General features: G+C 47.9%; 1 protein-coding gene across 3 annotated transcripts in view; it reads right to left on the minus strand.

The window, feature by feature from the left end:
* Nucleotides 1–617: 617 nt before the first annotated feature.
* Nucleotides 618–12,502, minus strand: part of FUBP3 (far upstream element binding protein 3) — a 40,818-nt gene continuing 28,933 nt past the window's right edge. For 2 of the 3 annotated variants that reach the window (XM_064469135.1, XM_064469134.1), the window contains exons 14-19: nt 9,650–9,810; nt 8,711–8,784; nt 8,127–8,203; nt 3,981–4,052; nt 3,138–3,265; nt 618–1,992 (exon numbers count right to left, since the gene is read on the minus strand). In XM_064469135.1, coding sequence (XP_064325205.1) covers nt 1,984–1,992; nt 3,138–3,265; nt 3,981–4,052; nt 8,127–8,203; nt 8,711–8,784; nt 9,650–9,810 — 521 coding nt within the window. In that variant the 3' untranslated portion in view covers nt 618–1,983. The remainder of the gene's footprint in view (nt 1,993–3,137; nt 3,266–3,980; nt 4,053–8,126; nt 8,204–8,710; nt 8,785–9,649; nt 9,811–12,502) is intronic. The other variant, XM_064469136.1, reaches the window with a different exon arrangement.

Below are 12,502 nucleotides of genomic sequence, written 5' to 3' on the forward strand. Positions count from 1 at the left end.
TCCCCCTCCCCAGTCCCCTACAGCTGGCTGGCGAGCAGAGCGGAGGGAGCTCTTTTAAGTTGGAGGGGCACAAAACTCACATTTTACACAAAAGGGGTCTCTGAAGGGGCTAGAGTTACCGCCAAACTTGGCCTGGACACAGGTAAAAGCTACTGCTCCTTGACGTATGTCACAGACGGGAAGGGCCAGCGCTGCTCCGGCCACCCCGTTCGCAGGGAGGGCGCGGGGCGAGTCCTGGACAGATTCGGCCGCAAAGACGAAGCTGTGGAGGAGCGACAAATTCAGGGTATTAAACCCAGGGGCTGCCGCCTCCTCGCCGAGCAGCGACACCCTTGTGCGGCTGTAAATCCACACCCCTCTGGCGTGTGGGAAACTTCCCTTTTTAAAAACAGCTCGTTCTGGCCCAAACAGCTACAATTACAGCACCCTACTGCGGAAACCCTCGGTGCCAAGAGGCACTTTGACGCGACGCGGACAGAGTCTCACCAGAGTTAAGGCTCGAGCCGACTTCGCCGATCATCCCAAACTACCCGGGCGCCACGGCGCGCGGAGCCGGGGGTCTGCGGGCGGGGGGCTCGCTGCGCGGGGGGAGCAAACGGAGCAAACCAGACTGGAAATACTTCACCCACAAGACACCTTGTGGAAATTTTATTATATAGAGTGTAAAATGCAACTGTCAGTCAAATAAAAAGAACACTTTTTTTTTTTAAAACACCATGCTCAACATTATCCAATTGCGTCTCTTTATAGTTAGACATTTCAAGCATAAGGAAAAATAAGGAAAGAACCCAAGAACAGTAACTTCAGTACATTTCAAAACGGAATGTCCTGCAGGGCAATTAAAAATGCAAGAAAAAATAGCTTCAATTCCGTTTTTCCTTTAAAAATACACTGTTATCTGTACAAGAAACACTACAGTAAACATTGGAAATCATATTATCCCTTTTATTAAATCAAAATTATTTAGCGCATACTGTGGTTAATACTAGATTCATTTATTTCTCTAGGTAATTTGACAAATATTAGATAAGAAAATATTTAAAAGAAATGAAAAAGCAAAAAACACCCTGGAATTAAAAAATAGTTACTAGCTTTTATATGGTTTTATGTTCCACAGTGTTTGTTAAAGGTACTAATAGCAGATTCATTTTAATATTAAAAATAACAGTATTTATATTTCTGAGAGCATAGAGGAAAGTTTTTTCTTTTCTTTTTTTTGTTTTGTTTTCTTTTTTTTTTTTAAACAAGCTTGGAGGTCTTAGATACATAAATGCAACTAGCAATGGAGACATGAAAAATGTATTGCTAAAAAAATTAACACGTTTTTATATTACCCCTTTAGACTCTAGAAATTATACAAACACTACAAAATGCCCCCCGCCCATAACTTGCCTGACAGCAAATTCACATAATTAATTACAATACATATCATAGTTCAGTTTTTAAAAAAATGCAATAAAATCAAAGACAGCCAAGATACAAGAAATTAGAAGTAAAACATTTAATGAATTTACATATTTAAGAATATTTAAATACTGTTTTAAAATTTTTTTTTTTCTTTTTAGGATTTGTTACATACCACCTAAGACTTCCAAGCCACTCTTTCTGTTGCAACAGAAAAGATCGAAAATTAAAAGGAAAAAAAAAAACACACAAAAAAACCACATGTTGAAATGTCACAGCTCTGGGGTGCGTTTTGGTGCCTGTAAATTCTCTGGCTTCTCTCCAAAAAGAATCCCGGAGGTTTTTGTTTTTTTTTTTTTAAACAAATTTGGAAACAAAATTACCAGCATGTCCATAAGTTTAGTACATTGCTAATTGTTCCTGATTCTTAGAAAAGTTCAGTATAGATTATCCTACAACTAGTGTTTCACAAACAAAAGTCTTCATCAAAATGTTGCAAATCTAGAAACCTCTGTTACAAAAAGGTTTTCTTCCACAATGATTCCAAGAAAAAAAAAAAATTGCCACGAGGACCTTGTTCTACTGCTCCTAGAGAGGGGAGGAAAAGGAAAAGTTACTCAGTGGCAGCCAACGGCTAAGGCTGTCGAGCCCTCCTCCCCCGACGCAGCCAGGTCTCGCGCTCCCGTTCCAGCCGAGCAGGATCGCTACCTCCAACGGCCGCTACCGAAGGGATCTCTGCTGCCCTAATGCCTGCTACCCCTGAGCTCGCCTTCCACGAGTTCATGCCTTTTATCGAACAAGATCTCTCTTCTCTAGAGGGCCAGACTTTGAGAGAGGCATGAAGGGAACTCCCTTTTATCACCGCTTCCAGGTCACACTTGGCCAGCGCCCGCGGCAAGCGCCGATTCCTGCGCCCAGCTCGCCCTGCTCGACCTCGGCAGCGCCGGAGAGCAGCAGCGGGGAGGCTGCAGCTGCCTGAGGACGGTGCTGGCTCCCTGCACCGCCTGCGTCCCGGCCAGCTCCTGCTCCGAGGAGCCAGAGTGAGAACAAGATTCGGTGGGGAGAAGCGCCAGATCCCACTAAGGCACGTGTGCTCTGCGCGGACTTTTCGCCGGGCGCTAAGACATTCGCTCTGCAAACTCAGCGCTCAGGAAAGCCCTGTGGGTGCGACCACAATAAATCCCACACAACCCTCCGGTGGTCAGAGTGACAGGTGAGGCAAGATTTTACTTGGCAGCTGGTTAATCCAAATTATTTTTCAACAGTCTTCCCCTCCCTTTCAAGGACAGGGGGCTCCCTGCCCAGCAAGTGCGCAGCTCCTGTCCCCGCACAAAGCTTGCAAGAGAAAGGCACGGTCGGCACACATGGTCCCAGACTGCACGATGTGCCGGTGTTGTGCTACCTTGCCAGCCTGGCTCCCTCATGCCTTTTACTTTAATTCCCCAAAGCCACAAAACAGCCTGGGGGTTATAAGGAAAGGCTCCCAGGAGAAACAAATAACCTCCCAGTCCACTCCCAAAAAACCCATCACAGGGAAATAAGACTCTGACATTGAGACAACATGACAGGAAGGAGTGAGCATTTTCTCACTTCTGCGGTCACTTCCTCAGACACAAAATACCTCTCTGCTTCACCGTGTGAACCCAAAGCAGACTCCCCACACCAGGGCAAGGCCAACATACCCAAGTCCCCGAGGGAAAGAGCAGTGGGGTTCGGGGAACGTGAATACAGACCTGGCTGTGGGCCTGAGCCTGCCCTAGTGTCTGCCCATAGTAGGCAGCCTGCTGTCTGTAATACTCTGCCCAAGCCATTGTGTAGTCCGGCTGGGAACTTGCCTGAGAAGCAGCACTGGCAGCATGACCTGGAGGAAAAGAAGGGAAAAGGGAGAGATGAGCAATTCAGCAAGACCAAGCCCAGGGTTAGGATCTCCTTTTGGAAAGCTTAAAGAAGAGCCAGCCCCCTTCCGACAGCTGCAGACATCTGAAAGAGCGATACGGCTTTCTGCTGTTTGGATATGACAGGACAGGCTTCGAACTGGCCTGCAAGTGACAAGGCAACAGCAGCCAGAAAGCATTAAGAGATGGTTCCCGTGGCTGCAGGGACAGGGTCTGACGGCCTGCACCCTTCATCCTTGGCCTGAAGGCTCCAGCAGCACGGTGTCAAACACAAATCCAGAAGTCGGCATCATGTGCTGCTTAACAGAATGGAGAAAGCCAGGCCCGTGTTTTTCCACATGCGCAGAGCTCTCCTACCCTCTCAACAACCCATCTTCAGCTTTCTGGTTTTTGTTAGCATCAGTTCTTGCCGTGCGCTATGTTTCCCCCAGGCATGGGGGAACATAAGGTCTACCGTGGTTCCAGGGGAGCACCTCTCCCGAGGTGTGACAGCAGACAGCACGACCGAGAGCTTTCAGTGGGAGAACTACATGCACCATCACCAACAGGAGAGAACCAAAAGGGGTTTTGGAGAGGACTGGAAGCTAATAATGGCAGGGGATGGAGACGCAAGTCATCGATTAGAGGTAACTCTGTTTACAACAAGAGTTGTTTCATCTCCAATAACCCTGTTTCACTCACTCTGTTTTTTGAAATACTCCTCCCATGCTTTGCTGTAATCGGGATGGCTGTTCTGCTGCTGGCTCTGTTGGCCTGTGCAAAGATGACAACAAGGGGCACGTCAATATGGAACAGGTGACGGTTTCCAGCCAGTGGCATCTACCTTTCCACTAGACAGGCCCTGGATCTACCTCAGTTGCCCAGATGTCACACTTCAGCTTCCACCTTTCTACAGTGGTGGGCATCTTTAGTTCAGGGAAAGCCAAGGAAAAGCTCAAGTTCCTAATTTCATCTCACCTGTGCCCTGTTAAAGGGTATTAAGCCAAGTCTCCCCCCTGCTGCGACCTGCTCAAGCCAGAGCACCATTGCTGGGAGCTGCTCGGTTTGCATATCAACCACCCTACGCTGTCAGGCCACCCTCATCTAGCGCAGGGACAGAGGGTTCAAACCCCTGACAGAATTGAGACCTGTCACCTCGACCTCCAGCCATGGAGCTGCCAAGGGAACGTCCACGTTTTGAGTCATCTCACTTGGTTTTCAGGGGTCTGCATCCATCACTCCCACTCTTACCAGCAGACCACGTCTGAAGGAGCCCCGGCGGGCAACGCCCATCTGTACAGGCACGAGCCTCCAGCGCACCATCTGCCCCAGCACACAGCTCTGGGGCAGCCAAACTGCTACCAGGTGCAGGGTCCTCAGGACTGAAGGGAGCCCTGAGCCCTGAGCCCTGCACAAGCACAGCCAGCTCCTCCTGCCCTCGGCGCTACCCCCACACGTGCCGTCCGCAGAGGCAGCCGCGACACTCTCTGAACAGCCACAACTGGCTCCGCGGCGCGGTCTCCAGACACTGCCTGCTCTGAGAGGGACCTCGCAGGCCCCAAAACCTTGGTCTAGCAGAGCCCCCCTCTCTGAAGCACTAAGACACCTTCAATCCAGCACGTCTAAGTGCTGTTGCAGGGGAGAGTCCAGCCAGCCGGGCGCAGAGGCGGGATGCCCGCACTTCCCTTAGTCACAGTTAGAGCAAAGAGCCCTCAGCCAGGCACGCGGCAAACGAAAAAAAGCCCTGAACAGAAAACACAGCAATTAGAAAACTGCAGAGAGAAGCAGGCACGGCAGGAGCGTGAGTGCTGAACGCAAGCCACACCACACACGGACGGCAGGCGAGGACAGGAGACATGCGTGGAGGAGAGCCCTCCCCAGCCCGTCCAACCGCCCGCGCTCCACGACCAGCCCTGCCCGCGACGCCGGCCGAAGGGGGGCTTTGAAGTGGGGGGAAGGGGGAAAATAATACACTGCAAGTGTGAAGTGGGTGGAGGGAACAGGGCAGCAGTGTCCTGTCCAGGGGCATAAAAGCGGGTTAAAAGACTTGACCAACGCTACAAGTCAGGACCTTTTCTGGCAGAGGTCAAGGCTGCCTCAACTGTCCACCTGCTAATGCCAACAAAGGACCTCCTTCAATGCCTTTTCTTCTAGGAGAATTACAGTCCGCAGCAGGCTGAAAGGACACGCAGCTAAATGCATTTCACAGCAAAATGTTTCCCCAGCCAGTTAATTTATTTAAGATGGGGGAAGTAATTAAAATCTAAATACATGTGTAGGGGGTGGGGGCCTGCCCCTCCTCCCACAAGGAGGGCACTCTCGAGCCTGTCCCGAGGAAGCCTGCTCAGAGAACAACTCAGCCGGCTCTTTGACAGGACTCGCTGAGCGGCAAACCAAGGGGCTGCCGCACTCAGGGAAGGGCCCTTCACAAGACTGTTTTCAAATTAAAACCTTAGTGCAAAAGCGGGTATTTACCTAGCTTCTTAAAATAACCCTCCCACGCCTTGGTGAACTCCACCTGGCCTGACTGGGTACCACTGTGATCTGCAGCAGAAAAAAGCGGTGAAGGCTGCTTAAAGCACAGCATTATCTTGTCTGTCCTCTCCCCTTATCAGACTGCCTTCAGTATGACTCGCTACAAACAGGAACATGGAGCATCCTAAGTAGGCGTGGAACTAGAGAGCCAACGTTTTCCATCAGGTTCAACAGCAGAAATAAGACACCTGCCCCCAAAACACAGCCTTCTGGTACTAAACCCATACAGGGGAAGGATAACAGCATGGAAGGATGCTTCACTGGTCTTGGGAGCCACCAGAAACCTGACAAACTCATTGCAAAGAAGCCATCATTGGGATACAAGCCGTACTATCGGTCATCAGGGCATTCAAAGGGTCTGTGCTCCTTATGCCAAGCTCCAAAGCCAGGAGGTGTGAGCTCGAGACAGACTATATGTGACAGAAAGAGATTCCGCCCCCCGCCAGTGGCTGGTGGGCAGGATAAGAGGATGTTTCAGGGACGTGAGAAAGAAGATAAATACTAAGGTGAGTTTCTAAAGGTATCTTGCAAGGCAAATAGCAATGCACATTTCATAAGCATTTATTCAAAGGCTTTATTGGGAAGATTAAACTGACATGTTTTTGTAGAGCTCTCCCTGCTGCACTGACTGCTCTGCTTCCCAAGGCTCAGGGAAGTCCAGTGCTCCTGGGGGTGCACAGGAAAGGATTGGAATAACAATTTTTCCTGTAAAACAAGCTAATGGGAAAATACTTTTCTTCAGTACCATACTATTCCACTCCTGTACAAAAGAGTCCTTCCAAGCTCACCATTGCATTTACTGTTCTGAAAATAGAACAACTATTCTACAAGTCCCTAGAGCTCAAAGGAAAAATCCTGATTTTTAGACTGTGATTGTTCAGGAGCAGGACTCTCTTCCAGAGGCTTATTTTTTAATTGTTTGAGGAGCGTAACACACTTCCCATGCAGGGTTCCTACGTCCTACCGTAGTGCACATTTGAGAAGCGCACTAAGTTAAACAATGCCAAATTTCATATATGCACAATTTCATAAACATTAAAATGTGATTAGTGTTACAGGGAATCACAAGTGCAATTGCAGGCATTGCTCCTCCAACGTTTCCTCCACCTCAGGCACCTCAAAGAGTGGGAATTTATACTGAAATTAATAAACTATTTCATTGCTAAATCAGCCTTAGCACTGAAAAGCAACTGTCATTAAACCCCTTTACAATTACCCCCCACCTTTGGTGCTTAGCTTTAGTTTTTACAGGACCAGGGCATTAAAAAAACTTATATTTCCTGAAAAATTGTGATTGAAAAGTGTCTGTTGGACATTACTGCCCATCACATGAGCTTTGAGATTACCAGACTGTGAATCTGTTCCATTTAGGGCAAACCATTACTCCGGCTGTTGAAGACACAGGATGATGCAGTTACCAACGTCACCACTAACATTTACCACTCAATTATTCTGACAAGGGGGACTCCCCGTTCCAACCTGCTGAATTTTGACTGAACAGGGTTTTAGGAAGAAGTGACACTTCGAACCTTGAAGAGTAACAGCCAGCCTGACTCAGTGTAGGTGGCTTCAAGTGGAAAGCCCAGCAGCAGGAGTGATCTGGGGTCAGTTTTTGCACTAATGACTAAGGACATGTGCGCACTGGTTTATTTATTTGAAAGCTGGTTATCCCTCTGGCCTCATTCTGAACATTTAGCACTGTGGAGGCTGAGCAGTTCTCATCAACTCCCGAAAGGAGACAAGGGGACACTACTACAGCCAGTGAGCATGAACCAGGACAGACGCCCTGCCTATCCTTCCTTCCATTTTCTGCATCTCCTTTCCCAGTCTTCCCATCAGACTGGGAGCTGAACAGTCAGAAGAGCTCATAAAGAACATTTTAAAAAGAAAATAAGCAAGAACTGCTAAGGTCAAGAACAGAGAGATGGGAGGGCTCACCACCAGACATGATGTGCCTGTTTTCAGGGGAAGTGGGGTTGGCAAGTGCTTGCCTGGAGAATCCAGGCAGAAGAGGGCCTAAGGCAGAAACGTTTTTCTTAGGAACAGGCAGCAAGGACCGAGTTTCCACACAAAGAGAGCAGAAACAAGCAGTAAGCAGTCAAGTGCACAAAAAGCATTACAGTTTCCGATGGACTTCAGCTTATTCTGAGCTCAAACACCACAGCATGCCTCCACACACTTCTGCTGCTCAGGAAATTATTTTGCTGTTTTCACACAAGCGGGTCTCACAGGTGAGCCTGTGTTTTGCAGGCACGAAGCAGCAGTTACAAAGGGAACATCAACCCTTCTCCAACCCCGGTCCTAGACACTTACTTGGGACTTGCTGTCCAGGCTGCTGCCACGTCTGGTAGGTACTGCCCCAACCCTGCGTCATGAACGCCTGAGGACCACTGCAGACGACAAAAAGGCACGCTGAAGTAGACAATAAATACTTAGCAGGTTGTACACACGAAGTTGCCCACAGAAGTGAAATTGTTACTTATGGTCAGCAACTGCTGAGCAAACAGGTGAACGTGGGAACAAAAGGAAATGCTGTGTAGGTGTGACTGCTTGATATCGATCTTGACATTGGTCTGTTTGTGAGGCCAAGGTGAAGGCACATCATACTGAAAAGCACTCCTTGTGCTGTGTGCAGCTCAGGCTTCTTTCCGTGCTCTCACTGCACTAGAGATGGGAATTTTGGAGCTGCCAATACCTACCTTGTTTGTAATTTAATAGCTAAAATCCTTCCTGTAGTCAAGCTTAAAGGATTAATCTCACTCGCTTCTTGCTTCTGAATGCTCCCCCTTTAAAAGGCTTCACTTATACACCACCCCTTCAGGGCCTTCCACCCTCCTCCCAATGCTTTTACAGCTCCCAGCCATTCCCAACAGCCCATCCATGATGGAGAAGCTTACTTTTGATGAGGTGTAGCGGGTGCTTGGCTGAACGGACTTTGACCAAATCCTCCAGGTCCACCCATGCTGGTACCCTGTCACAGAATCCACAAATATTTAATGCCAGCTCTAAGCACAGGGTGGAGGCAGCTAGTATCAGCAGTAAGAAAGAGGAGAAGACAGCCTGGGACACGTTCCACTAAACCCCAGCACCTGAAAGAAGTGACTGATTCTCCAAGGACGAAGTTCTCAGGACCGTCAGCACACTCCAGGAGCCCAGCTTCAAAAGCAACTCCGACCAGCCCAGAAAGGGGCTAATGGGACTATGGCACAGTTGGAAGTTTTCCTTTGAATAGCTTGGATCCTGAGGTTGGTATCAAGGCTTCTCCTCTCAGGCAATTCAGCATAAAGGTTGCTTTTCAGCTTTACCACGCCCCAGTTCAGTATTTTCCATACTTTCTTTTACCCAAGACTCCCCCTTCAGTAGTACTCCAGCCTGACATTATTAAGCTTCAATACCACAGCACTGCATTAAGTGGAAGATAAGTCATCCTGGATTTACTGGAGCAAGGAGTTGAGTGTTACTTTCAGGATGATGATGCCAGGATTGTGTCATTCTCACGCAGTGACACTATTGTCTTCCCTTCCAAAAAAACCCAATAATCTCCTTTCACAGCCTTCTCATACCTTTTTATTGCTGTTCTTCCCTCTCATACAGCTGCACACTACCCTTGATTATGTCAGCAAACAGTCAGATCCTTCTGGGACCACAGCAAAAATTAGTCCAATGGATGCTGGAGGGCCAAAGTTCAAAACAGCTGCTAACAGGCAAATGGTTTTGAAGCTGAATAACGTAAGCGTGTGTATTCTGTGCCATCCTCTAAGTCCAGGCCTACACGTACCAAAGAGTGAAAACACCACATCTGAAAGAGACAGACCAAGATCAGAGATGGGACTTACACCAACTTTCTCATCTATGAGATGTCTAGCGAGTTCAATTTGCTGGGGAACTCCTCTGATTGTGAATATTCGTACACCGGGGTCTGTGTTCGGAGGTGGGTTTCTCTGGAGCTCCACATGGGCTCCCGACTGCTGATTTATGCTCTTGATGTTCTCACCACCTGAAGAAAAGAAAACCAAGACATAAGGAGAGATATTCAGCATCCCCTTCCATAAAAGCATATCAGAGCCAGGTTCTGGTAATGCAATATAGCTTCAACTATCTTCTGTGTGCCTCAGGGGAGGTGGGCTGAGGAGGGCAACAGCATAAGAAACCACAGTACCTGAGCTCAAGTTGTTCCTTTAAACAGCCTCATAAGCAGCACCTGAAACAGCGAGCTACTGCAATGGTGTTTGGGGTCACGGGTGGTGCTGTTTTAAGAATACATACAAGTCCCCCTTGTGTGCACATTTCTAGGCTCCCAAGAAAATGCAGCATAGCTGAGAGACACTTTGACAGACCAGATGCAAAAACTGTACTGACTGAATTCTGGTGGTTTTGCGCAGCTGTTCATAAATCTCAAGAAAAGAAAGTCACCTGCAACTGAAACATGTTTTTTTTCTTTCCTCCATGAGGCTTTTTTTTTTTCCCCCCACCATCAGGCATTTCATTCCACTAAGAAAAATCCACCAGCCACATACCTTGTAGCGTAAAAACAAAGCTTAAGCTTTCTCACAACCACGTGCTGTTTAACAGCTTATTCCCTTAAAGAAGCCCTCGCTTACCGCACTTCCTGTTCACACTGCGGTGTTCGCATCCCTCCAGACAACTGCGGTAGTACAGGATTCGAGGCTGTCTTCCACTATTTCAGAGCTAGTTGTGCATGCAGTGAACATATCTGGCTGGTTTGCCATCTGGATACACTAGAGCACAGGAGTGCTTCGAGCAGGAAGCGTCAGGGCCAGCTAAAGTAGATCTGATTTCCTGAAGACCTGCTAGGTCCTGGTCTCTTAATGAAATTTGCTTAACAAAAGCCTCAGCCAATGTTACAATGGTTCAATTCTTCTTTTGGAAGCTCACACAACTTACAGACCAGCTCCACTCAACTGGAGAAATTAAAGGGTGCGGGGAAGGAAGGGGTTTTACAAGTTTTAAATCACAAACCAAAAACCACCAGCCAGAAGTACAAACAGCAAGCAGGAAAGAGAGCAAAAGAAACTAACCAGAGATTTTTGTTTGCTTTATAATTAAAAAGAGTCTCCAAAAATAATCTCCTCAATTTTGCTCGCATTTCCATCTCTATACATCCAGCACAACTTCAAAACAAACTGTGGATGTTGCAGACACTTGTTCATTTCATTGTAATGAACTCGTGACCTTTTTAACATTTTAAAGCCTTCTTGGGGAAGGGAGGAGGAAGAGTTGCCAAAGGGCAATTAACTCTTTCTAAATGAATTTTTGAAGATGCATTTAACAAAAGATAATCGTGTCACATCCCTGGGCAGACAACAGGGATTGTACTGTGCAGCCAAAAGCCAACCCACTTATTTTCAGTCAAGCTTGGGAAAGCGGTAAGATGAACTTTCAGAACCAAGAAGGGTTTTTTTATGTAATGCTTTTGTCTGATGCAGATTTGTTTGAAGCCCTAGTTGTTACATATTGAGGTGAGATCTGAATCAACAGCTATTTCATCTGCTTAATGAAAACCAAGGACCCTTTCAGCCAAAACAAATTCGATCATGAAAGAGGGAGAACTTCTCTGCTAGGTGACAGAGGCATAACCACAGGTTGCTACTCCCAACACAGTCTAGGTTTCTCCTTCCAAAAGGGGATTAAAAAATTTGAAGCATTCTCATACTGGAAGCAAGGAGAATACAGATTTCAAATCATTTCCCCATTTAGCATTCAGCACCAAGTTTGTCGTTGCTGGGTCTGCTTCAACATCAAGTCCCTCCTAGACCACACTGCAGGATCAAGTCAGTTGGCTCTCCAGGTTTGGTCAGAGGCTGCAAGTTCCCACCCCCAAACCAGGACTTGGTGCCTTTCTCCTCCTTACCCTCCAGTCTGGTACATGCCAAAGTGCTCCCTCCCATCCAAGCTATCCCAATTCAGCCTCCAGAGCATGCAAATGAAGTGACGCAGTCAACATGATGCTGCACGATGCCGGAAGGAGTTCATCTTCCCCCATAATGAGGTGACCCGCTCGGCACATGGTGGCTGTCTATAGATGCATTCAGCAGCCCGCTCCATTCTTCTACCTGATGGGGGGCAGAAGTGATCCAAAAGCGGCCCCCCAGCTGGACGTGAAATCGTAAAGCAATTAATCAAACCTGCTAAAAGGCAGAGCTGACAAGAGCCAGGCCGGCCACGTTATCTGTCAATATTCCTGTATTTATCATGGAAATCCAGCGGGGGCCCAGAAAGGCTGTGGTTTGTTTCCAAGCACCACCAAACAGAGAAAGCGCTTGACATGTGTATGGCGCTTGTCTCCACCTTCCTCGAGTCTTTCAGAGAAGAAAAGCTGCACCTACCCACCCTCTAGAGGAAAAAGCTACGCACAGGATTCGCGGGGAGCCGAACACTTCTTACCAGCTCATAAAGGCTCACGCTCCCAAGCTGAGAAGTGATGTCCATGAGAAAAGGGCCCTAGATCTTCTATCATATATGCTGTAAAAATTGAGCTGAGAAACTTCTCATTTCCCTCTTTTCCCCACTTCCAAGTGGCGACAGGCAGCTGGAAGCACAGCAGCAGTTACCCGGCCACATCGCACACGCTACACCCCGGGGCCACAATACTCGTTGCTCGGGTGCTAACCTCAGAGACCAAAGTGCATGAGCCCACAGGACTCGGCCAGATTGTACAGCCAAGTCCT

This window comes from Phalacrocorax carbo, chromosome 18 (genome assembly GCF_963921805.1).
Source record: "Phalacrocorax carbo chromosome 18, bPhaCar2.1, whole genome shotgun sequence".
In the NCBI taxonomy this organism is placed as follows: Eukaryota; Metazoa; Chordata; class Aves; order Suliformes; family Phalacrocoracidae; genus Phalacrocorax; species Phalacrocorax carbo.